Genomic DNA, 24999 nt, shown 5'->3' on the forward strand with positions numbered 1-24999 from the left:
TTTGCCTCAAACTTCGACGAATACCTCCGGTGCCTTGAAGCTGTACTTCAAGCAATCAAGACCTCCAGACTCACCCTGAAGCCAGAAAAGTGCCGTTTCGCGTACGAGGAGCTCCTGTTCTTGGTCCACATCATTAGCAAATCTGGAGTTTGCCCCGACCCTCGGAAAACAGCTGCCATCGCTGCCTTCCCGCCGCCCGCCGACAAGAAGGCCGTACACCGATTTCTCAGCTTGTGCACTTATTACAGATGCTTCGTCAAGGAATTTTCACTAATCGCCAAGCCACTAACTCACCTCCCGAAGAGCGACGTGGAGTTTAAGTGGGGAACTGCGCAAGTCGAGGCATTTCAAGAACTGAAACGATGCCTGCAGACGCCTCCAATACTTGCGCATTTCAACGAATACGCCGATACAGAAATCCACACCGACGCAAGCAGCGTAGGACTCGGCGCCGTCCTTGTGCAGAAGACCGACGGACTAGAGAGGGTCATCAGTAGAGACCGGATTTTAGGCAAATGCCTATTTTGTTCCTTGTGTTCCTATCGTGCCACTTTGATATATGAGCATGAATCAGAGGTTAAGAAGGGCTTTTATAGTGTTTTTATAGTGCCTATAAATGCCTATTTTTGGCATATGTGCCTAAATGCTCACAAATGCCTATAAACGCCTATTTTCAAAATTGGCGCTTATATGAACACTGTTTAGCCTGAAGTTTCGATTTAAAGTGCAGTTTGAGACCGTTATTCATGTTACCGGGCAACATTGACTGTTCAGAACTGTTTGGGGTTCAACTTAGTCCTCTAGTTCAGCCAACTTCCGGAAAACAACCGCTAGCAGCACTGAATAGGCTCCGTGCAGACGTAACTCCGCCGCCAATGAAGGCGCCCCTAGCGGCAACAAGCGCAGACTTGACGGGATACTCTCACCCGCTCGCCCTGCTTGCTCAACGGTTCCGTGATGACGGCGCGCGGCCTTCTCGCGGGCTGTTCGATTTGTGTCGGTTATGCCAAACTCTAAGAATAATTGCTGCGTTGTTGGGTGCAGTAACACCTACAGAAATTGTCCAGGTATGCGATTTTACTGGTTTCTAATCAGAGACCATACACAATCTGCACGTTTGCCTAGCATGTCAATTACCCTGTGCGCCTTGGAGATACAAAAAAGAAAAAAAATGTGCCGGCCTAAATAAGTGCACTAAGTGTACATCGCAGAGCAGACTCATTGCCAAGACGAAGTGTCAAAAGGTATTACTTCACACCTTTGTCGCAGTAATTATACAGAAACGCTCATTTGCCGAAGCATTTCTGTTTAATAACATGCGTGCTGACAGTTCGGCCACTTCCTGATGTGGCACTTCGACATACTGCTTGTATATACTCAGCAGCTTGCCTGAGAGCCTACATAAAAATGAGCAAATAATCCGTTTCAAAACAAACAAGCTCAGCGTTTGAGTAGAGGCAGGAAGGAGCATGAGGTGGGACTGCGATGCCGCGTCGCTGGCCTCTGCCCGGAGCACGTCAGACAAAGTGCACTCAGTGCTGCCGAAAAACCTCAGCACGTGCTCGACGTCAATGCTCTTTGCCCTAACTGTAGAGGCAGAAGTTCCTCCAGATTATTTGTAATGAAGCTGACAAAAGGAGAGAAGCAAAAAAAATCGCTCACTTTTCTTCATTTTTTTTTGTGTGTGATTGCCCCAGTTGAGTGTTTCGGGTAGATGTTTTTAATTAAAGGAAAGCCCCATTATCGCGGTTTGCTTGTCTTCGATGCGCAAGTAATTTTATTCAGGCACAATGGAACTGCCGCGGCGGTTTTATACTTTCCTGCGACTCCGGCACGGCACTCCCAGTTGGCCGCACGGATGTCCCTGCTTTAAGTGATAAGAAAACATTACATGACCTCTAACTAAGAAAAAGCAAACTTAAGCGACATACCTCGATTTTCACGGATCTTCCCGGCGCGTTCATTTGCATCTGTGGTGCGCACTTCCCCGTGACTGACGATCCACCGTGCAACGTCTCTTCCACGAAGCTGTGAACATGCCTCGCCAGCCTCGCTTCGATCGAGAAGCTCTCTGCCCTTATTTAGATTAGTTCCTCGGAAGAAACCATCTATAGCACATAGCTCTCTGAACCCAAATGTAATAATAATTGACACACTTTGCAGTGCCATGGCTATAGCTAACAGCCGCTGAGACGACCGCTCGGCTGCACTGGTTGAAATCTGCGCAGTGAACGCAATGCAATCACCGGTGTTGTCGTCTCTTTCAAGCAGCCGCCAAGTCTGCTGCCACGTTAGCCTGAGGGTGACAAGCTGTGATCGTTTAGTGAACGAAGCGGCGCGCAGTTTCGCTCAACGAGCCCGTAGCCTCCGTGTCGTCTTCCCTTGCTCATGCATTTTATGCTGCCGCGTTCCCCTGAGGGTGCACGAGGTCTGGCGAAAAGAAGCATACCCTCTAACGTCAAGGGTCTGTGGCAGCTGCTAACAATTTAACATCTTTTGAAAGCGAGCGGAAACGAAAACGCGTCGAGCGAAGCAGCAGAACACGGCACAGAGGCTTGCTGCCGCTTGCGTCATCTGCTCCCATATCCCGTCAAGTTTGTTGCCGTGGCCGCTGTGGTGCTGGAGGCCGCGCGCGACTGGGGCGGCTCCTAACGTATGCACGGTGCCTATAGGGACACGCCGGCGAGCATTCGCCGCCGCACTCACATGGCGCGGGCGTTTGGCAAATGACTCTAGCAAATGCGAGACCGCTGGTCAGCGGAAAGAAGAGAAAAAAAAAGAAAGACAATGTGATGTGCACGGGCTTTTCTTTTGAACGTAATTTACTTTGTAAGGTGTTCACTGCAGTAGCGTAGCCAGAAATTCTTTTTCGGAAAGGGGTGGGGCGGGGGTTAACCATACTTTATGTATGTTTGTGCGGGCGTTCGTATGTGTGCGTGTATATATACACATGCAAAACTGCAAAGTTTGTGGGGGGGGGGGGGGTTGAACTCCCCAAAGACCCCTTCCCTCCCTAACTACGCCAATGGTTCACTGCCAGGGGAGAAATTGGCTCTACGCGATTCGACCTGGACAATAGAAGGAATCGCTCCCTTGTCTTTCAGTGATCTGGCTATCTGCTCCCGCTCTGCCCTTCTAAAGACACTCAGGAGTGTATTGATTTGACAGTGGGCACTGGACTCACCGTGCAGAACACGGGAGACACCATGATCTGCGAACCGTGCGGGACGAAGCACTGTACGGCTGTGTTCAACCGTTGGCGCATTTATGCCATTTTATGCAATAATATTTGTTTTTCTGTCGTAGACAGAGGTTGCGCACGTCTTCGTCTGTAATTATTTGCATTTACAGTCGCCGACCGTTTATTCGGACGCTGAAAATTCGGGCATGCTCGTTTATTCGGACACCTTCGCGGCACCGCCACTCGTCCCATTGAAGTAATGTAAACTCACGACCGAAAATTCGGACGCCCCACAGCCCGCCGTTCGATTTTTCGGACTCCGGCTGGCTGGTCGAGTGCGACGTTGAACGCCTTGACAAGCTGTCAGCAATGTTTACAATATTTTTGCTACGTTGCCAGCACTAAAATGTTGCACTGGCTATAACTGGAGATCGTGCCAGTGTCAGAAATCCACGCGGAAATTACCGATCTTGAAGGCTATGTTTGTTTGGCTACATGTAACGGCTGCCTTTTGGCTTTAGCCAGTCAAGTATCCATTGACCGGCTACCACGGCCAAACAGCAGGCCAAGCCAAGCCAAGATTGGAATCGGCTCGGTGTGGCGTTTGAGGCGAATGACAGCGCGTACGAGTACGACCAGGGCTGGGCAAAGATACTTTGAAATTGTATCGCGATACGGTACAAGATACTCGGGCAAGAAGTATTTGAGATACAGGTACAAGATACTAGCGGAATAATTGTATCCGATACGATACTTCCCAATTGTATCTTAAGATACTTCGATACATTTGCAAATTTGCTGTTATATATATATATAATGAAGCAGCAGAGGCCTATGTAGAAATTTGTTTACTTGAAAATTTCTTAACTGCGACCAGCTTTGTTTAATTTTAACAAAATACCTGTTTGTATCACAAGATACAAACTTCCTTGCTCAAGGCGTATTAGTTTCATTTCTAAACGACTTATTGGGATTTGTTTGGCTGCTTGACATGACAGCTCTTTAACTGCTGCGCTGTTAAGTCGTTTTTGCTTGACACTTCTGTAGTTTATTGGTGTCGCTGCCCTACTTGGCGACCAGCTATAGCTGGTTACCATCTACTTGCAAGTGCCTCCACATGATGGCGCAAATACCGCGGTGCAGTCATACCTTGTCCGCAAGCATATTGTTTTCGTAATACCGCCTCCACCGACAGGTGTACAGCACCAACAACGTTGGTAGCGATATCGTTTGTGACGCGTCGTGTAAAGACGATGAACTACACAGTCGGCGCTCACAATTAATTGAGGACATAAAACTGCAGTGATTTTTCATATTTTACTTACCTGTTGGCGTAAAGCGTTCGTTAGCAACATATTCACTAACGTGCAATCTTTTGCCACTTGTTCTCTGAGAGAACCTGAGCCGCCATTAAACGTCTCAGACGTATTCTAGCAGCACAAAACGCCGCAGGTTATCACTGCTATTCACACTATTGCCACTTCTAGCTCTGCTTACATGCTGATTTGTAACAATAAGAATACTTTAAGGTGACCTAAAAAAAGGAAAACGAATATATTTAAGTCAAATAGCAAGGTGGTTTCGTATTAAACAATCAAAGTGAATAAGAATACAGGGTGTTTCACGTAAGTAGAACCCAATATTCAAAAAACAAGTGGTTAACCGCCACTGAATGAAACCAAAGGTATTTGGTTTGCTGTCATGTGGCACTCGTTATGGTATGTTTTGTGCTAAGCTTAACTGGTTAATTAAATAAGGTCAATTATGCGACATTGCGACATTTTTAATATTCACTTTAGGGTCAACTGCGCTTCCACACGTCGTAGAGGGGATTTAAAAACGGCCGACCCAATTTTTTTTTTGGCAGCCTACATGCTGCGTGGTGAATATTTTCTGGCTTTTAGAGAAAGCCCATGAAATATGAAATAAAACCACGTTCGCAGACAGTTAAAAAATAAGAATAAAGCACAGAACGTATTTTAGCAGCAGGTTACAAAAGACATATTACAATAAACAGACGGGCGAAAAACTACGCAGAGGACTGGGTAATGGGATGCAAACGAAAGACGGCAAAGAAAGCGCTTATGCTAACAATCAAATGATCATTAAAAGAATTTCTCGAATAATTTAGCAGGAAGAACAAAGATACAGTACGTCAAAATATTTCCTGTTACGTAAATGCCGGTTCTATTGCATCTAACGTCAGCACCGATAGTGGGACGGTTGTTAGAATCTCCTTTGCATGTAAGTCAATCTGATCGTACTGTGTAAGTCAAGCTTGCATCGACAAGATCTTTCAAATCGCTAATGTGTGAAAGGCGCGACACGCAGAGCAGCCCCATTCTTGCATTCTTGAGACATTGCAACGAAGCATCACGCAAGACAAACTTCGATAGCGACAGTATAGCGGCATCAGAATTCGTGCAAAAGATGCTGCACACATTGGAGTACGCAGCAGAGTGCAGGGTCTATGAACAAGTGTCATGACATCAACACAACTAAAAAGAAAGAAAACATCTAGGAAAAAAAAAACGTAGGCTGCGCGGAGACGTTCGCACGCTTGTTTTTGTCACGATGGCTCGAGCGCCATCACGTGACTCTGCTCCACCAATAGGGACGCTTAAACACCATCGCCTGTGCTCGCTGGAGCGCTCTGGCGGAAATATACAAGGATGTTACTATCGTCAGTTTTATTCAGGTGGCTTAGTGGCAGCAATCATAGAATTTCCTAAAATTAAAGAGGGGACTCTGGCGCTGCGATCGTTCAGCCACCATGGGAATGATGGGTAGTACACGGATTTGCCTAGTCTTCGTACTTGCGGGCTTCGAATGCACTTGTGGCTTTGTTTACCGCTGTGTTTTGGTTTTCTTTCGGATAAAAGAATGGATCGTTGTGAACTTCGTCACCAGATTTGAATTGGTGAGCCTAAAAAAGTTAAAGTGGTGAAGTGGAACAGCAGAATTTTGCTGAACTTCGTTTTGCGACAAAGCAGATGCAGGCGACGCGGAGCCAAACGGAGCCGAAAGAAGGAAGTCTAGACAAATCCGTCTACTACCCACCATTCCCATGCTGGCTGAAGCGCCATGCGTTGCAGCTCCCATAGGCACTAGCGCCAGAGTTCCCTCTAGTGTATCTATATGAAACTCTATGGCAGCAATATCAGCTTGAGAACCAGAATGCCGGTCGACGTTTACTGTTTCGCACGGCAGTGTTTCTATAGTAGTATCTTGTATCTTAAGATACATGATACATTATTGAATGTATCGGAAATACAGATACAGATACTCGTTTTTCAAAACGTATCGCGATACAGATACAAGATGCCCAAAGAGTATTGATACATGCGCAGATGGCCGGGAGATAGCCGGAGACTAGATAGCAAAAATAAGACATAGCGCTACGAGAGCCCAAAACAAACTGACTCTTTATTTTCCCGCGTCCCCATCTTTCACCCTCAGGCGTGACGCCACAACACACAAAGCAACAGAGCCGCGCGAGGGCACTGCATGTTAGCCATTACATTGTGACACTCCTCCCCTCTTAAGAAGAACAACTACGGGGAGTACCTAAGCACTGGTTTCCTCGACCTGTTGCTTCGTCGCAACACTGGTGTGCAAGGCGCAGCCACGGAAGAGTCACTCCCCACATGAACACCACTGTTGCTTGCAGTAATGTCAGTGTTTATGGCACAGCCCCTCTCAGGCGAACTTGTAGACGGCTCGACAGCCTCTTGCTCCGGCATGTCCGGAACAGTTGATTCACGGAGAGGAGGCTGTTCCCATTGTGGTATGGCCGCAGCACTAGCATGGTGAAGTGCATCCGTTTCAGATGTACCCGGTGGCCCTGTCTGGGCAAGACGCAAGTGGTCACCGTGTCGGTGCCATATAGACCTATCGTCGAGAATGACGCGGGCCGACGGCGGGGTGATGTCGACAACACTGGCCCGCACCCATGGTGCTCCCTGTCGAAAGTTTCGCGCATACACGCTGCCTCCTGGTTGCAATGACGGAGCTGGCCGGGATCCTCTGTCGGCATACAACTTCTGCTTAAGTTGCCTTACAAGTACCGACGTCTGCAGGCTTGGCCGCAAGACATCCAACGGTGTCTTGAAGGCTCTCCCTGTGAGGAGTTCGCACGGTGGCCGACCCATTACTTCGTGAGGTGTAGTCCTGTAGTGGAATAAGAACCGGGACAGTTGTGTTTGGAAGTTGCCCGACCCAGATTTCTTGAGTTTGTTTTCGACAGTCTGTACTGCTCGCTCTGCGGCACCGTTGGACGCAGGGTGATACGGCGGTACCAGCATGCGACGTATTCCATTTCGAGTCAAGAAGTCCAGGTACTGTGCACTGGTAAAAGCAGGACCATTGTCCGAAACTATGATGTCAGGGAGGCCGTGCTGGGCGAATGCCATTCTCAAGGCAGAAATGGTAGCGTCTGCTGATGTGGAAGACACAGGGAAGACTTCTATCCATTTCGAGAAGGCGTCCACTATAACCAAGAAGGTATGCCCTAGAAATGGTCCCCCGAAATCAATGTGAAGCCTAGACCAAGGTCGCTGTGGAAAAGGCCAGGGTGTCTGCTGCACTGGCTGGGCAGCTCTATGTTGAGCCTGGCACGTAGCGCAGCTCTTCACACTGTTTGCGATGTCATTGTCAATGCCTGGCCACCAGACATGGCTCCTGGCGATCATCTTGCTCTTCTCAATACCCGGGTGGCTGGCATGAAGCACACCAAGTACCTGGGCCAGCAATTTTTTCGGAATCACGACTCTTGATCCCCATAGTAGACAGCCTTCATGGAGACTGAGTTCCGCACTTCTGGCACTGAAGGGTTTCCACTCTGGTCCCGCTGGGAGGCTTTCTCCTTTCAACACAGATAGGACAACATGGCTCAATACCGGATCGTCTCTTGTGGCTCGCGCTACAACAGCTGGTGAGAGGAATTGTGGATATGCCTCCTCCAGCATGAAGATCTCAGCAGGGCGAGGAAATGCAGTGCAATCGTTGGGCAGCGGCAGTCTACTAAGCGCATCGGCATGCCCGAGCTCTTTGCCAGGTTTGTAGACAAGTTTGTAATTGTACGCGGAGAGCTTCAGGGCCCATCTGACCACTCTTGGCGAAGCCTGCACAGGAACAGGCTTGTTGGCACCCAGAAGTCCAAGAAGTGGCTTGTGGTCAGTGTGTGCTTCAAACGGTATGCCACACAAGTACTGGTGGAACCGATCCACGCCAAACACCAAGGCCAGTGCTTCCTTGTCAAGTTGACTATAGTTTTGCTCTGCTTTTGATAAACTTCTAGAAGCAAAAGCAATTGGCCGTTCTCGGCCATCAGCATCTTTGTGCGCCAAAACTTCGCCTATACCGTAAGGTGATGCATCACAGCTGAGACATACAGGCCTGTCTGGGCGGAAATGTACAAGAACTGGAGCTGAAGTCACCAGATGCTTGCAGGCAGTGAAAGCATCTTGCTGGTCCTTTCCCCACTGCCACTTCTTTCCATCACCAAGAAGCAAGTGCAACGGACGGAGAATTGCAGAAAGGTTGGGCAAGAAACGCCGATAGAAGTTGACGAGTCCCAAGAAGCTTTGAAGTTCCTTCACATCTTGTGGCACAGGAGCGTGCAGAATGGCAGACACCTTGTCCATGTTCGGAGAGAGGCCTTCCTTACTGATAATGTGCCCGAGATACTCAACTTGGGGTATGAAGAAGTGGCACTTCTCGAGTTTCAACTTTAGGCCAGATTCTTGAAGTTTGCCTAGTACCGCACGGAGGTTGCGACAGTGCTCGGCATCATTTGCACCAGTTATGAGAATGTCGTCAAAATAGACCACTACATGTGGCAGACCCCTGAGCAAGTTCTCCATCTCGCGTTGAAAAATAGCTGGAGCAGATGAGACCCCAAAAGGTAAGCGGGTGTATTGAAACAACCCCATGTGCGTCGAAATCGTGACGTACTCTCTAGAGGCCTCATCCAGGACGACTTGCTGGTATGCGTCACGCAAGTCCAACTTTGTAAATTTCTCTCCTCCGGCCAGCACAGTCCACAAGTCCTCAATTCTTGGAATAGGGTAGCGTTCCACCGTCGCGACTGGGTTAATGGTGACACCAAAGTCCCCACAGATTCTGATGCGCCCATCCCTTTTTGTCACGGGAACAATTGGGGCAGCCCACCTAGCTGTCTTCACCGGAACAATGATGGAATCTCTTATTAATCGCTGAATTTCTTGCGTGACTCCGTCTGTCAAAGCATACGGCAGTGGGCGTGGCTTGAAGAACCGTGGTGGAGCATCTGAAGGTACATGTAGTGAAGCTGTCGCACCCTTGAACGTACCCAAACCTTCTTCAAACACTTCAGTGTAATCTTGCACTACGTGTTTCACATCAGCAAGTGCATGAATGTTCACTTCAACGTCGGAGACTGCCGATGCCCAATTCTTGCATCCAGTTGCGTCCGAGCAGAGTGGGTGATTCGTTTCCGGCCAGAAAAATCGGTAGGTGAGCCTCCTTGCCATGAAACTTTACATGGACATCAGCTTTGCCTTGTACCTTCTTTAAATCCCCGGAATAGCTTCGCAGAAATACTTGAGACGGCTGCACCGGAATTGAAGGTAGAAGCTGTAGCAAACGCGACTTGGCAATGACTGAGACGCTCGCCCCCGTGTCCACTTCCATGCGTAGCGGCTTGCCGCAAACTTCAACACTGACGGTAAAAGGTGGAGGCGCCTTGGTGTAGTCAACTAACCACATGTCGAAAACTTCGGCGGGCGAAGCTGTAGCGGAGGCTTCATCCTGGACAGTATTTACGCGATGACGGTTGCTCGCCGACAGTGAACTTCGGCCCGCGAACGAACGCGGCCTGGGAGACCAGTCACTCTGTTATTGCTCGTCTTTTCGTTTGGTATTGCAAACTTTCGCCAAGTGGCCGCGTTTGTGGCAGTAACTGCAGACGGTCTTCACATGCCGGCAAGCGGACGCCAGGTGTGCATCCCCGCAGCGATAACAGGACACGCCCACCGGCGCTGCCGAGACGCGGAGGGTGGAAAAGAAGGTGCTAGCGTGAGCTTGCGCTATCTCCCCTGCATCCTTCTTTGCTGCTTCCATTGCTAGGGCGGTCTGCACTGCGTCTTCGAAAGTCAGGTCCGCTTTTTCCAGCAATCTTGTTTGGACGTCTGCGTTGTTGATGCCACACACGACGCGGTCGCGGAGCATGTTTTCAAGCTCTTTGCCGAAGTTGCAGTGCTCGGAAAGGCTCTTCAGCGCTGCAATGAAGTTGCTGACGGACTCTCCTTCAGCGCGAACGCGCGAGTTGAAACGGAACCGCTGCACAACAGCAGAAGGCTTCGGGCAGTAGTGGTTTCCTAGCACCAACAGAATCTCGTCCAACGTCTTGTCACTTGGCTGGTCAGGCTTGACCAAATTGCGAAGCAACGCATACGTTTTCTGCCCGCAGCAGCTGATGAAGACGGCTGTTCGCTTGTCTTCAGCGATGTCATTCGCCGTGAAGAATGCCTTCAGCCGGTCCACGTAGCAGGGCCAGTCATCGCCTCCTCCCTCGAAAGGCTCAAGATTGCCGAAATTTGGCATTTGGACGGATGGTGCAGCGGCAGGAACTCACGAGAACATTCTTTTTTATGTTCGTCGCCAGTTGATACATGCGCAGATGGCCGGGAGATAGCCGGAGACTAGATAGCAAAAATAAGACATAGCGCTACGAGAGCCCAAAACAAACTGACTCTTTATCTTCCCGCGTCCCCATCTTTCACCCTCAGGCGTGACGCCACAACACACAAAGCAACAGAGCCGCGCGAGGGCACTGCATGTTAGCCATTACATTGTGACAAGTATCTAAGATAGTATCGAAGATACATGTATCTTTGATACTGCCCAGCACTGAGTACGACGCGGATCCTAATTCAGACAAAGAGAGTACGACAACAGAAGCACTGCAACATCAGCTAGCCCAACGTCGTTTCTGTGACTAGGCCTGATCTGCGTCCCGAGCTTTGTCTCACTCCCTTGTTGCTTGGCGTGAGAGGTGTTGCTCCGATGCCGCCCGTTCCATGTGCGCAGTCGGAACTAAAGAAACGCGGCAACTACGAGGCCCTGACGATGGCGAAAAAAGCGGTGACTATTCAGCAGGTGAAAGTTGCTTGGGAGTTTTCGCCGAGTTGGGCGATGGGATCATCCGTCAGGTACTCGAACCAGCAGACATGTGGACTGTGACTGCCGTGATGACGCACCTCCCCCACCACAGCCATCAAATGCGTATTTAGCGTAGGCTGTTGCAGTGCTATTGCCGACCCGCAGGGTTGGTCAAACATTGGCTGAAATACAGGCCGACTTGGTCGCGCGTAAGCGTACATGTCTACAGACGCGCACTGACAAGTTTTTGCCGGGCACCGGGCCAATAAAAGTGCTTTTTTCTGGTGAATCCTTTTTTTCGGACTCCCGATTATTCGGACTTTTCGGCGGTTCCCGCCGAGTCCGAATAAACGGTCGGCGACTGTATGTGAAAATTTGTTGTGCCTATGTTTACTATTTTCGAAGCCTAAAATGTTGTTTTGCCAGCCTATTTTTGACGCCTAAAACGAGCTCTTTATGCCTAAAAACCCGGCCTCTAGTCATCAGTTATGCTAGCCGATCAGTATCCAAGGCAGAAGCCAACTATTCCACAACAGAAAAGGAATGCCTTGCCATCATCTGGGCTACATCAAAGTTTCAGCGCTACCTCTATGGCGGGCTCTTCAAAGTTGTCAGTGACCATCACGCCTTATGTTGGCTAGCTAACTTGAAGGTTGAAGGACCCTTCAGGTCGTCTCGCACGATGGAGTCTGAGGCTTCAAGAATTCGACATTACCGTCGTGTACAACTCTGGACGAAAACACTGACGCCGACTGCCTGTCTCGTGCCCCCGTCGACACGCCGCCGCAAGACGACAACGATGACTGCTTCCTCGGAACTATAAGTGCCGACGACTTCGCCGAAAGGCAACGAGCCAACGCGGAACCGGGGGGCCTTATGTACTTCGAGTGCAAGACCGCCGTTGTTCCGAAGGTATTCAAGCGAGGACTACCGTCGTTTTTCTTACGGAACGGCATTCTCCTGAAGAACTTCTTGCCACTTCGAACCGACTACCTTCTTGTCGTGCCCTCATCATTGTGACCAGAAGTCCTCGAGGCCCTACACGACGACCCGACGGCTGGACACCTCGGTGTTTCCCGCACGCTCGCCAGAATACAGTAAAAATACTAGTGGCCACACCTTGCTGCCGACGTCACCCACTATGTTAAGACTTGCCGAGATTGCCAGTGACGGAAGACACCGCCGACTAGGCCAGTGGGACTTCTGCAGCCAATCGGACCACCTCACCAGCCATTCTAGCAAATCGGGATGGACCTACTGGGGCCGTTCCCAACGTCGACTTCCGGCAACAAGTGGATCGTCGTAGCAACTGACTACCTCACCCGCTACGCCGAGACAAAGGCCTTGCCCAAAGGCAGTGCCACCGAGGTAGCCAAAAGTTCTTCGTGGAGAACATCATCTTGCGTCATGGCGCCCCAGAGGTCCTCATCACAGACAGAGGTACCGCCTTTACTGCGGACTTAACTCAAGCGATCTTCAAATACAGCAAGACGAGCCACCGCCGCACCACCGCCTACCACCCGCAGACCAATGACCTCACCGAACGTCTAAATGATACTCCTGTCACACGGCACGTGTAATGTCATTCGCGGCGAATGTCATTCATAATGAATGTCATTGCTGTCTTGCCTTTCGTGTCTACACGGCCATATGAAATGACATTCGCAGTTGATGTCGATGTTAATCGGCAGGCTACTATGATACCGCGAAAGTTACAAATCACGCATTTAGTTCACATATTTTCTCTTTATTTTTATTTATACAACGGTAAACATTATCCGGCTTATTCAATATATACTGCGACGCGATACAACAGCATCAGTAGAAAAAAAATCTGTGTACACATCCAAAGCAAGACTAGCTAAAGCCGCTCACGAGTCACAACTTGTAGTCGGCAATACTTCGGACCGTGACAGCGTTCGTGAATTTGTGACCGTGATGGATGATGATCAGTTCAAACGAACGTTAATTGCTTTCCATGGCTGGCAGATTTGTGTTCAACACGTGCGCGACGCTTCACCAAAACAGCAGCGAGCATTTGTAAATATGGCTGACAGGTGGCGCTAGCGTCAAGTCAAAGTCTGGAAACGAGAATATAGCTGCACAAATTGCTTCCACTACCGCGTTGTACGTTAAAAAGTTACCGAAAAGTTAACAACAACCTTTAATAAACATCTGAACATCGTTTACACTTGCTTTAAGATATCGATTTTGTAATCTCCTCTCAAGCGCCTGTCGACGAGATTACACATGTCGCGCTTCCATGAGTTCGGTGAACACATTCAACGGCCGAATGTCATTACGTGTGAATGTCATTCACTATGCCCGTGTAGCAGCAACAAAAATTCCATTAACACCTAATGTCATTAGCCGCGAATGACATTACACGTGCCGTGTGACAGGGGTATAAGACCATCGCCGACATGCTGGCCATGTACGTCGATGTTGAGCACAAGACGTGGGACACCGTCCTTCCGTACGTGACCTTTGCCTACAACATGGCCATCCAAGAAACAACGCAGATGACGCCGTACAAGTTGGTCTACGGAAGGAGCCTGGCGATGACGCTCGACGCCATGCTACCGAACGTCACCGACAAAGAAAACCTCGACGCCGCCGCTTACTTAAAACGTGCCGAAGAAGCTCAACAGCTCGCCCGCCTGCGCATCAAGACCCAGCAGTACACCGATAGCCGTCGCTACAATCTTCGACGACGCTTCGTGGAATACCAGCCCGGTGACCGTGTTTGGGTCTGGACGCCGATACGCCGACGTGGGCTTAGTGAAAAACTCCTTCGGCGATATTTCGGGCCATACAAGGTTCTTCGACGTCTCGGCGCTCTTGACTACGAGGTCATCCCGGACGGCATCACGAACTCCCAGCGACGCCGCGCACGACCTGAAGTCGTCCATGTCGTGTGCCTTAAGCCGTTTTTTGCGCGTTAGCGAACCTGGGGACTCTACTTTTTCCTTTGTGATTGTAATTTACTTATGTATACACTTGTTTTTTTTCTCTCTCTTCTTTGTTCTTTCCCAAGCATCGGGACGATGCTTTTTTTTCAGAGGGGGGCAATGCCACACCCACTTCTTGTTTTATTTTGATGTATTCGGGTTTGACCAGCAAGGACAGTTATAACGCTCGAGGCTGTCTGCGAGGTAGTGTTAGAGAAGCTTCGCGATTGTAGTAGATCGTTTTGTCAAGATTGCGCACCGCACGCGAATGTTCCAGCTTTGTCGAGAGATAACGCCGCCACCAGCGATATCGCTGGAAAGTTCGACAGCGCCTGTATAAAAGCCGACGCGCTTTAACGCTTGTCAGTTTTCTCGGCAGTCGACGCTCTGTTCGCCGCTATCAGCGTATTGCTGTAGTTGACTTTCAGTTTCCCGGCCACAAGTTCGGCCAAATAAAAATTTCATCTCGGATACGCTGTCTGCTGCCTTCGTTGACGTCACGACCACGTGACAATATATTATATTATCAATAATTTTGTGTGGCAGCAGAAGAACAGTTCACTAGGGTACCCAAAAACGGCCTATTTTCCCACGGACAAGAAAGTGTTAATATACAATACTTTTTGCCATAAAACATTATCAATAGTAACAAACAAAAAGCATAACAGGCACATGTATATAACCAATATACACAATGCAAGAACGTAATGGGAGGCACATCCTTGGAAATGCACAGCGTAACAAATGCAAACAAAAAATTGTCTAAGGTTCAACTCCTGTAAACCCAGTTATCACAAGCAAAAGATATCTTTGCCTTGGTTATGCAAAGACTAGGTGCGTGGTGTTTCATTACAGTTAGGCTTTATTGCAAATCTGATGGTGAGTCTTTGTGTTTCTTGAATGCTTATGAAGATGGCCTTATGGTCCGTGAAGTAGTTAGCAATGATGGCAAGTTTGGCATTTCTATAAAGTGCTAATCTGGCCTCCCTTTGTTCCGGTGTTTCAGCAGGCAACCTTGCCTTTGCTTGAGATTTCGCAGCCTGTCATGATGAAACGCATGCACAGACAGTCAAGCCGTGTACCATCCACGGCGAGACTGAGTGACAAAGCACTGGTGAAGCAGCGGTTAGAGTGCACCTAACAACCCAGACGCTGAAATTTAGTTATGTTGTTGCAGTTGTGCACGAGTCTACAGTGAACACTAGCGGAGATACACGCGTTTGATAATCAAAATGTGGCCCTTGCTTGTTTTGTTCTTTCCTTCACTACACTCCGTCCACCTGTCCAAGTGCTCCTCTTCACCATGCAAGGAGAAAGAGCAGGGAGCATGCGCACCTGCTAGCAGACAAACAGGTTCGCCCACTCGACAGCCTCTGTTGCTTGCGACATCATCTACAGCGAAATCCCGTTATAACGAACCTCAGATTAACGATTTTTTGAGATTAACGAATATTTCGGAAATCTCCTTCCAAATGTCCATTGGTTCAATGTAAAAATATTTCACTACTATGAATTTCAGGACAACGAATGTTTCAGAATAACATGTCAAATTTTATCACCCTGGTATCTTAAGAGCACTTCAAATTAACAAATTTCTAACGTAAAAAATTACTTGCGGCGGTCTAAATGTCCAGTGCCATATGTGGCACTATCATCATCATCAGAACTCCCGCTCATTTCTCCATGCGTTGCCCTATGGTAAACGCGCGCTAGCCCTATCACCATTGCCGTCGCCTGTACCTTGTTCTTGCATGCTCGTTGAGCGGTTGAGCCTCACCACGCCTTCTTTGTTCCGAGTGCCCCATGGGATCACAGCAGATGCTACTGTCGCGGTTAAACATAAGATTGCGAAAAAAAGAAAGTGACAAAACGCTTTTATGGCATCCTTATCTCAAACAAGACAATAATAAATTTGGCATGTTGTCATTCATCTACTCTGCAATTCTTTTTCGTAATTTGCCTGCGTGCACGCAATAGTTTTCAATCGAGCAACCGTGACACTTTGTCGCGAACATGTGGGTGCCGTCGCGACGGGAGCCCGTTTGTCACAGTCACCTTCGCTCGAAAGTCGCGTGCAATGCATGCGGTTGGGCCTTTACAAAACCTGATGCGTTGTAGCCTCCGCAACGGAGGGGAAAAAAAAAAAAAGTTCCTCGCCCGCGTTTTTCTCCTCCCGCGCCATCTCAGGTTTTTGCGGGAGGGCGTCCGCTCTTCGCGCTGCGTCGTCTGCTACCTTACAGCTCCGACTGCCATGACCGGTACACTGAAATCTAAGAATCCTCGCATTTCGGGATATAAGTTCGTAGTACTGAGGTGTTGTTAAGATTACACGGGAATTAAATAACGATCTTAATTCTGAAATGTTCGTTATTCTGAAGTTCGTAGTAGTGAAATATCTTTACATTGAAACTATAACCAGTCGGCACGGAATTTCTTAAAAGTTTGTTAATTTGAAATGTTCGTTAATGTGGTGTTCATTGTAACGAGGTTTGACTGTAGTACGGAACCACCTTGCTATTTGACTTAAATATATTGGTTTTCCTTTGTCTAGGTCACCTTAAAGTATTCTTCTTGTCAAAAATCTGTAGGTAGCAGAGTCAGAAGTGGCAATAGTGTGAATAGCAGTGATAACCTGCGGCGCTTTGTGCCTCTCTAACACGTCTGAGGCATCTCCTGGCGGTTCAAGTTCTCTCGAAGAAATGGTACAAGAGTGCACGTTAGTCAATATGCTTCCAGCGAACGCTTTACGCAAGCAGATAAGTAAAATATGAAAAATCACTGCAGTTTTATGTCCTCAATTAATTGTGAGTGCCGACTGTGTAGTTCATCGTCTTCACACGATGCCTCACAAACAATATCGCTACCAACGTTGTTGCTGCTTTACACCTGTTTGTAGATGCGGTATTACGAAAACAAAAATATGCTTGCGGACAAGGTAAGATTGCACAGGGTATTTGCGTAATTGTGCGGAGGCTTCTTAATGACGTTCTTGCAAGTAGATGGCAACCTGCTAGCTGGTTGCCAAGTAGAGCCAAGACACCCACAAATTACAGATCCGAATATGTTGCTTAGGAATGAAACTAATATACCTTGAGCAAGAAAGTTTGTATCTTGTGATACAAACAGGTATTTTGTCAAAATTAAACGAAGTTGGTTGCAGTTAAGAAACTTTCAAGTAAACACATTTCTACAAAGGTCTTTGCTGCTTCATTATATAGATCTATAACAGAAAATTTGCAAATGTATCGAAGTATCTTAAGATACAATTGGGAAGTATCATATCGGATACAATTATTCCGGACGTATCTTGTACCTGTATCTCAAATACTCCTTGCCCGAGTATCTTGTATCGTATCGCGATACAATTTCAATGTATCTTTGTCCAGCCCTGACTGTTGCAAGCATCCTGAAGGACCGACAAAAGGTCATTCAGCTGCACTGAGGATCCCAACTCGCACCGTCAAGAAAACGGCTCTGACTTGGGAACTTTCAAGACGTGGATGCTGCAGTGCTGACTTGGTTCAAGGACGCACGTTTGCAAAATGTGCCAGTGTCAGGACCCATGCTACAGGAAAAAGCCCAGCAATTCACTGACGCTTTGGGCATCACGGGCTTCAAAGCAAGCGCGGGCTGGCTTCATTGTTTCCGTGAAAGAAATGGAATCACCTGGCAAGTGATGTTTGGTGGAGAGAAGGCGGCAGACACAGCAAGCACTGCTGCATGGAGGGGCGAAAAGTTCTGCGAAATTGTCGCTTCATACTCCGAAGATAATATACAGTCGCCGACCGTTTATTCGGACGCCGAAAATTCGGACATGCTTGTTTATTCGGACATCCTCGTGACACCGCCATTCGTCCCATTGAAGCAATGTAAACTCGCGACCGAAAATTCGGACGCCCCACAGTGCGCCGTTCGATTTTTCGGACTCTGACCAACAGACCGGGTGCAACGGCGTACGCCATGACACGCTGTCAGCAATTTTTACAATATGTTTTCTAGGTTGCCAGCACTGAAATGTTGAACTGGCTATCGATGGATGGCGTGGCAGCGTCAAAATTCACGCAAAAAAAATTGCCGATCTCGAAGGCCATGTTTGTTGGCTACATGTAATGGTTGCCTTTTAGCTTTAGCCAGTCAGGTATCCATTGAAGGTCTACTGCGGCCAAGCCAAGCCACGCTCGGAGTCGACTCGCTGTGGCATTTGGTTTGAGGATTAGGGGTTCGAGGTTTAGTGGGTTGCATGTTAGCGTCGTTGTCAGTTGCTTCTGCGGCTAGGCCTGATTCGCATCTCGCGCTTTGTGTCTCGCTGTCTTGTGTGTTCCTTGGCGTGCGAGCTGCTGAAAAGGCTCCGGAGCAACCCGTTGCATCTGCGCTGTCGGGATTAATGAAGAAACGCGGCCAACGCGGCAACTACAGGACGCTGACGATGGCGAAGAAAGCTGCGGTTATTCGCCAGGTGGAAGGCGGCTGACCTCAGTCTGAAGTTCCTCGGGAGTTTTCGATTTCCAAGCAAATCGTCTTGGACTACCTGAAGCAGAAGGAGAAGATTCTGGAGTCTGCAGAAAAAGCGTCTGCAGAAACGCAGAAAAATTTCCGTGACGGCAGCCACCCGAAGCTTGAAGAGGCGCTGAACTTGTGGTTGAGTGCCACGGTAACTAGGAAAATACCTGTGTCTGGCGATCTGCTAAAACAGTAAGCAGAGACGCTCGCCCTGCGCATGGGTATTACCAGCTGCAAGTTCAGTGATGGCTGGTTACGTAACTTTAAGAAAAGGTACGATCTGGCCTTCGAACGATTGCGCGGCGAGAGTGGTTCGGTTGACCAAACCCTTGTGACTAACTACCGCGCCGACAAGCTATGTGCAATGCTGCGCCAGTACGCACCAGAAGACGTTTTCAATTGTGACGAGACTGGCCTCTTCTACAAAATGCTGCCCGACAAGACTCTTGTTTTGTCCGGCTAACCCTGTCACGGGGAGAGGCAACAAGTTGTTGTGGGAGGCAACATGACGGAAACGGAGAAACTTCCGTTCCTCATCATCGGGAAATCAAAACGTCAGAGATGTTTTAAAGGCATCAAATCGCTCCTGTCTGGTATAAAGCGAATACCAGGCGTGGATCACGCAATACCTTTTCGAACAGTACCTTCGGAAACTCAACCGGCGGTACGAACAACAGAACCCCAAGGTACTGATGTTCGTCGACAACTGCGGTGCCCACGGGCACATCACCGTGGAGCAATCACCGTGGAGTTTTTGCCGCCAAACACGACAAGTTTGTTGCAGCCCATGGACCAGGGCGTGATTAAAAACTTGAAAGTGAATTACCGATCGCGCCTCCTGAATCGTGTGCTCTTATGCGTCGACAGTGGGAAGAGCTACGTCGTGGATGTGCTGTCGGCCATCAGCATCTTGTCCGATGCCTGGAAGGCGGTGACTCAAGAAACAATCCGCCACTGCTTCTGCCATGCAGGATTTGTCAACAATGAGAGTGGGGATGAGGACAGTGCCACAGACCTGGACCCCGCGGTTGAGAGTCCGCCTACCGCAGCAGCGGACATTTTGGACGACCTCCGTGCTAGTGGTGTCGATGTGGGGGCGGTTACGCTTGAGGAGTTCGCAAACTTCGACAGTGCCAGCCTGCCATGTGCAGAGTTGGATGATGATGAGATTGTTCGCCAGGCCCTTGAGCCGGTGCAGGTGGACAGCGACTCCGACGATGACACACTGCCTACACCACAGCCATCAAATGTGGATTTAGCACAGGCCGTGACAGTGCTGTTGTCTGCATACAGCGATGGCCAGACCCTGGCCGAGATACAAGCAGACTTGGTCGCGCGTAAGCGTACGTGTGTGCAGACCCGCATAGACAAGTTTTTCCGGCCATTGGGCCAATAAAAGTGCTCTTTTTTGGGTGAATCCTTTTTTTCGGACTCTCGATTATTCAGACTTTTCGGTGGTTCCCGCCGAGTCTGAATGAATGGTCGGTGATTGTTATTCGGGTGAATCCTTTTTTTTTTTGGACTCTCGATTATTCGGACTTTTCTGCGGTTCCCGCCGAGTCCGATAAACGATCAGCGACTGTATTCACTGCAGACGAAACGGCGTTTTTCTATCAAATGCTTCCTGATAAAACCACGCATTTTAAGGGGAGCAGCTGCGAAGGCGGCAAGCAGTCCAAAGTCCGGATTTCGGTGTTGTTATGCTGCAACACCACAGGCACCAAGAAGCTGAAACCCTTGGTGAGTGGCAAGTACAAGAAGCCTCACTGCATGAGGAACGTTGTTTCATTGCCATGCGATTATCGGGCTAATTCACGTGCATGGATGACAAGAGAGTTGTTCTCCGAGTGGCTACTGAAGGTGGACGATCAGATGAGGAGCGCAGGCAGGAAAATCCTGATTATCGCCGACAACTGCTCGGCGCATCTTGTTATTGTTAGGCTGACAAATGTGCAGCTAGAATTCTTACCTCCTAACTGTACTTCCTTGCTCCAGCCACTGGACCAAGGCATCATAAAAAGCGTCAAGGCCCATTACCAGACACGCCTCGTACAGCGATTGCTGATAAATCTTCGGATGAAGCTGCCTACCTCCATCAATGTGCGACAGGCCGCAGAAATAGTTACCGGGGCCTGGTGGAGCATTTCAACCACCACCATCCAAAACTGCTGGAGGAAGCAGGCTTGGTGATAATTCCATCTGAAGCTGGAAGTGAACAAGCCAGCGAAGAAAGCGACGCGAGTGGCATGTGGCAAGAAGTCACAAAGACTCGCGATGGATGCCTCGGTGACGTTCAAGGACTATGTGCAGTGCAATGACGAAGCATGCACGTCAGCCAAACTGACGACCAATGACATCGTCAGCGCTGTTCGTGGTGATAACAGCGACGAGGATGCCAATGGCGAAGACAACGCTGAGACCGTGCCCATGAGCCAACATGAAGCTTTCCAATGCCAACATTATGGAATGCGTGCGAAAGATGCGCACTAACCTTGGCAGGTGCAGCGATGCCACCGAAGCCGAGCATAAGAATGTGGACAGCTTCAAAGCGTTCGTCCTGCAGCAGTTGAGCAGCACCCGCCCGGCCAAGATCACCAACTTTTTCAAATAAACGTGCACTCGTTCCGGAATACTTCGCGTTTTGTTTCTTTTCACGCTCGTCATAAAATCATGCGTTTGCGGATGTGTACCCAGCAAAGGTAGGCGACTCCTTTTGTTGCATTTACGATTTTTAATGCGAATTTTCTATGTTTTCACTGCAACGATATTTCAAAATAACGAACGATTTTACGCGGTCCCTTCGAATTCGTTGTATCGAGATTTCACTGTAATCAGACAGGTGACGTCACGACGAGCGCTGAGGGTAGCGGAAAGGCACGAAAAGGAGCACGTGGGCATCTGTAGGGTTTACCATTGCCCGGTCACGTGGTACTGTCGAGGCAAGGCTCCGAGCGGATCAGGTGGCGTGATGTCACGCCTGCCGCACAAGGTCACTGCAACGCTGTGAATGAGCATAGGAGTATCTGGTGCAATATACCTGAGAGAGCTGGCTGCCTCCTCGTGCTGTGGTGAGGGTTCGCTGACCATGGCAGGTGTGGCCACCAAGGAGCCCTCAGTGCTGGCAACCGGGGCAAACACCAATGGGGCATCTTCAATCTGCAGTGGCTGCAGCTGACCAAGCACCAGCTGGGAGCCACCACCCACCAGGGCCTCCCCAAGCAGCACAGGCTGCCCATCCTCCTGCACCACATTGGAAAAACAGATTCAACTAAAGAAAGAAGCTCTTCCTGAACCAGGCCTACAAGCAACGGGTGCCAGTGCAACAGGACACTGCAATTTGGGCAAATTGGCTGAGATTCATAGTTGGGCCATGACTCGTACCGCACTCAACAGTTAATGTTGGTACGGTCATAAAAGACATGTTGCTGTAACTCGCATGTCCCATAGGATAAAGCATCTGTAAACAATAATAGTAGGTGCACATGCAAGCTGTCTTCGCTGCATTATGAAAGCAAAAAGCACAAAAAAAATGTAAACAAAGAAAACTGGACTCACAACACTGGACGAGTGCTGAGCACTGTACAATAATGCCATACCTGTTTACATATCATTCTCAGTCAAGTCGTCTGCTGAAATTGCGTTACCTACCAGACTATTCAATGTTTCAGTGATAATTTCGCTCTCCAAAATGACCTTTATCTAATCTATAAATGGTGAGAAACATGGCAGATGTTTCTAAATCCTAGTTAATTAATTTTAGTTAGTAATGCACTAAGTCAATCTTCACTATCTGGTAAATAATACCGCAATTTGTAATGACCTATTGAACAAATATATTGGCATCTACTTTACATAAAATTTTTCCTGGGCTACGCACGTAGCAACTATTACTTGGAAAACTACCAAGCCTCTCTATTATCAGTAGAGACCGGATTTTAGGCAAATGCCTATTTTGTTCCTTGTGCTCCTATCACCCCAATTGGATATATGAGCATGAATTAGAGGTTAAGAAGGGCTTTTATAGTGTTTTTATAGTGCCTATAAATGCCTATTTTTGGCATTTGTGCCTAAATGCCTGTAAGTGCCCATAAATGCCTATTCAAAATCGGGGCCTCTATGAACACTATTTAGCCTCAAGTTTCAATTTCAAGTGCAGTTTGAGACCGTTATTCATGTTACCAGGCAACACTGACTGTTTGGAACTCTATGGGGTTCGACCTAATCCTCTAGCTCAGCCAACTTCCGGAAAACAACCGCTAGCCGTAGTGAAATGGTATGCACTGGCCAGCATACGCCGCCGCACTGACATGGCACAAGCGGTTGGCAAATGCGAAACTGCAAACAGAGCAAAGGAAGAAAGAAAATGTGGTGTTCAGGTGGCTTTCGCTTTGTTTGTAATTTACTTTTTAAGGTATTCACCGACATGGGAGAAATTGTACCAACGTGGCTTGACCCGGCCAATCGGAGGCATCCGTCGCTTCTGGTCTTTTAGCAGTCTGGCTATCTGCTCCTGTTCTTCCTTTCTCAAGTCATACCGAAAAGAAAGACACCCAGGAGTGTGTTGATTCGACAGTGGACACTTGATTCACCATACTACAGAACAAAAGGAGAGACCATATTCTGTGAACCGTGCAGGAAAAAGGGCAATTGCACGGCTATGTTCTACTGTTGGCGCCCTTGTGCAATCATAAACAATAACATTTTCTTTTGAAGTTATTTGCAGTTATGTAAAAATTCATTGTACCTACATTTACGACTTTGCAGGCCTAAAATGTGTTTTGCCTGCCTATGTTTCGCGCCTAAAACACGCTTTTTTAATGCCTAAAAATCCGGTCTCTAGTTATCAGCGTAGAAAGTTGCATGACTCAGCTACTGATGTATGGAAATTAAGCTATCTAGCCTACGTTCATCTGCAACTAGAATCCACCTTTTTCACGACGCCCCGGCGCATGCGCTTTCCCCTAGCGGAAAAGTCGCGAAACATCTCTCAATCGCGGAGGCTTTGCTTCTGGCAATACCGGTTGTCGCAGTTTCTACCAGAACGGCAGAGGGCAGCACAGGAAAATGAAAGAGGCGGACTAGCTTCACACACATTATCACCATATCAGGACTACCCCATATGCACATAGAGCAGCCAAATTTATCTCTGGTAATCACAACCATTTTTCTAGCATTGCTCAAATAAAACAGATCCAGCAGACTCTCGATAATTCAAACAAATCACATTTTTTGTTGGTCCGCTATGTGTTCGAAGCCGCTTAATTCTAACTGCCCCATTGCACAAATTTGGTTAATTCAAAATGCTTTGCTTGCCCATGCCTGGAAATATCTGCCGCCTTTGTTCTAGCTGAATGGCCGCGTTTTTATGTAACTAGCAATCGCAAATAAAGCCAACTGCCTGCCTACAAAACGTCTAAACTAGCCAAACCACGCACACCAGCAATTGCATACTGACTGAGAAAGGAAACAACAACAACAACAACAACAACAAAAAAAAAGATAGGACCGAGGGTGTCTGGCCTTGGTATATTGCCTGTCAAACACTTCTTAAAGTCGCTTTTGTCGCAGCATACTGGTGTCATGCGGTTGTTTAATAATGATGTCTAAAACTTTACTGACAATGTGTCTTTAACACGGGGTCATCTAAGCGCATATATATATGTTTGGTGTTTCAATAAATTTTCAGTTGATAGTTTGTGCCGTATTTCGTTTGCCTTCCTTCGTGTTTTCGTTCCTTTGCGCACCACAGCATTAAAGGGGTACTGACACAAAATTTCGCGGCCGAGATAGCCTGCTGGATCGATTCCCATGTACGTGCGTGTACCATCTGCAAAATATCGACAGCGAATAAAGCTTGGAAGGTATTTTATATGAATTTTGAAGTTCGCGAGCGCGATCCAGCATTATAGGGCACACCTAGTGCATTGACACCCTCGGAGGTGACCCGAGGTGACCCCCCTACTTCCCCTACGTAACCGTTGCAGCCGGTACAAGTTATGATGACGTCGTAGCTGCCATTTCTGTTTTGACGCGCTTCCCGACGAATCGCTCCTCGCCAGCGGGTCAAACCTGAAGTGATTCGCCACGTCGAAAATTTCTTCCATCCCCGCCGCAAGAAAATCGTCGCCATCAGACGACGATGAGCCCAACGACGACAGACCGTGCGGAAATGCGTCACTGTTCTGTGTGCTCACGTGACCGAGCGTTTCACTCGCTAGGTGGTGA

At 48.4% G+C, this 24999-nt stretch overlaps 1 protein-coding gene across 3 annotated transcripts in view; it reads right to left on the bottom strand.

Moving 5' to 3' along the window:
- The window catches only part of LOC119384175 (uncharacterized), a 350667-nt gene that overhangs the window by 233796 nt on the left and 91872 nt on the right, over nt 1–24999 (bottom strand). For all 3 annotated transcript variants that reach the window (XM_049412793.1, XM_049412794.1, XM_037652453.2), the window contains exon 3: nt 21812–22014. In XM_049412793.1, coding sequence (XP_049268750.1) covers nt 21812–22014 — 203 coding nt within the window. The remainder of the gene's footprint in view (nt 1–21811; nt 22015–24999) is intronic.

Source organism: Rhipicephalus sanguineus, chromosome 2 (assembly GCF_013339695.2).
Source record: "Rhipicephalus sanguineus isolate Rsan-2018 chromosome 2, BIME_Rsan_1.4, whole genome shotgun sequence".
In the NCBI taxonomy this organism is placed as follows: Eukaryota; Metazoa; Arthropoda; class Arachnida; order Ixodida; family Ixodidae; genus Rhipicephalus; species Rhipicephalus sanguineus.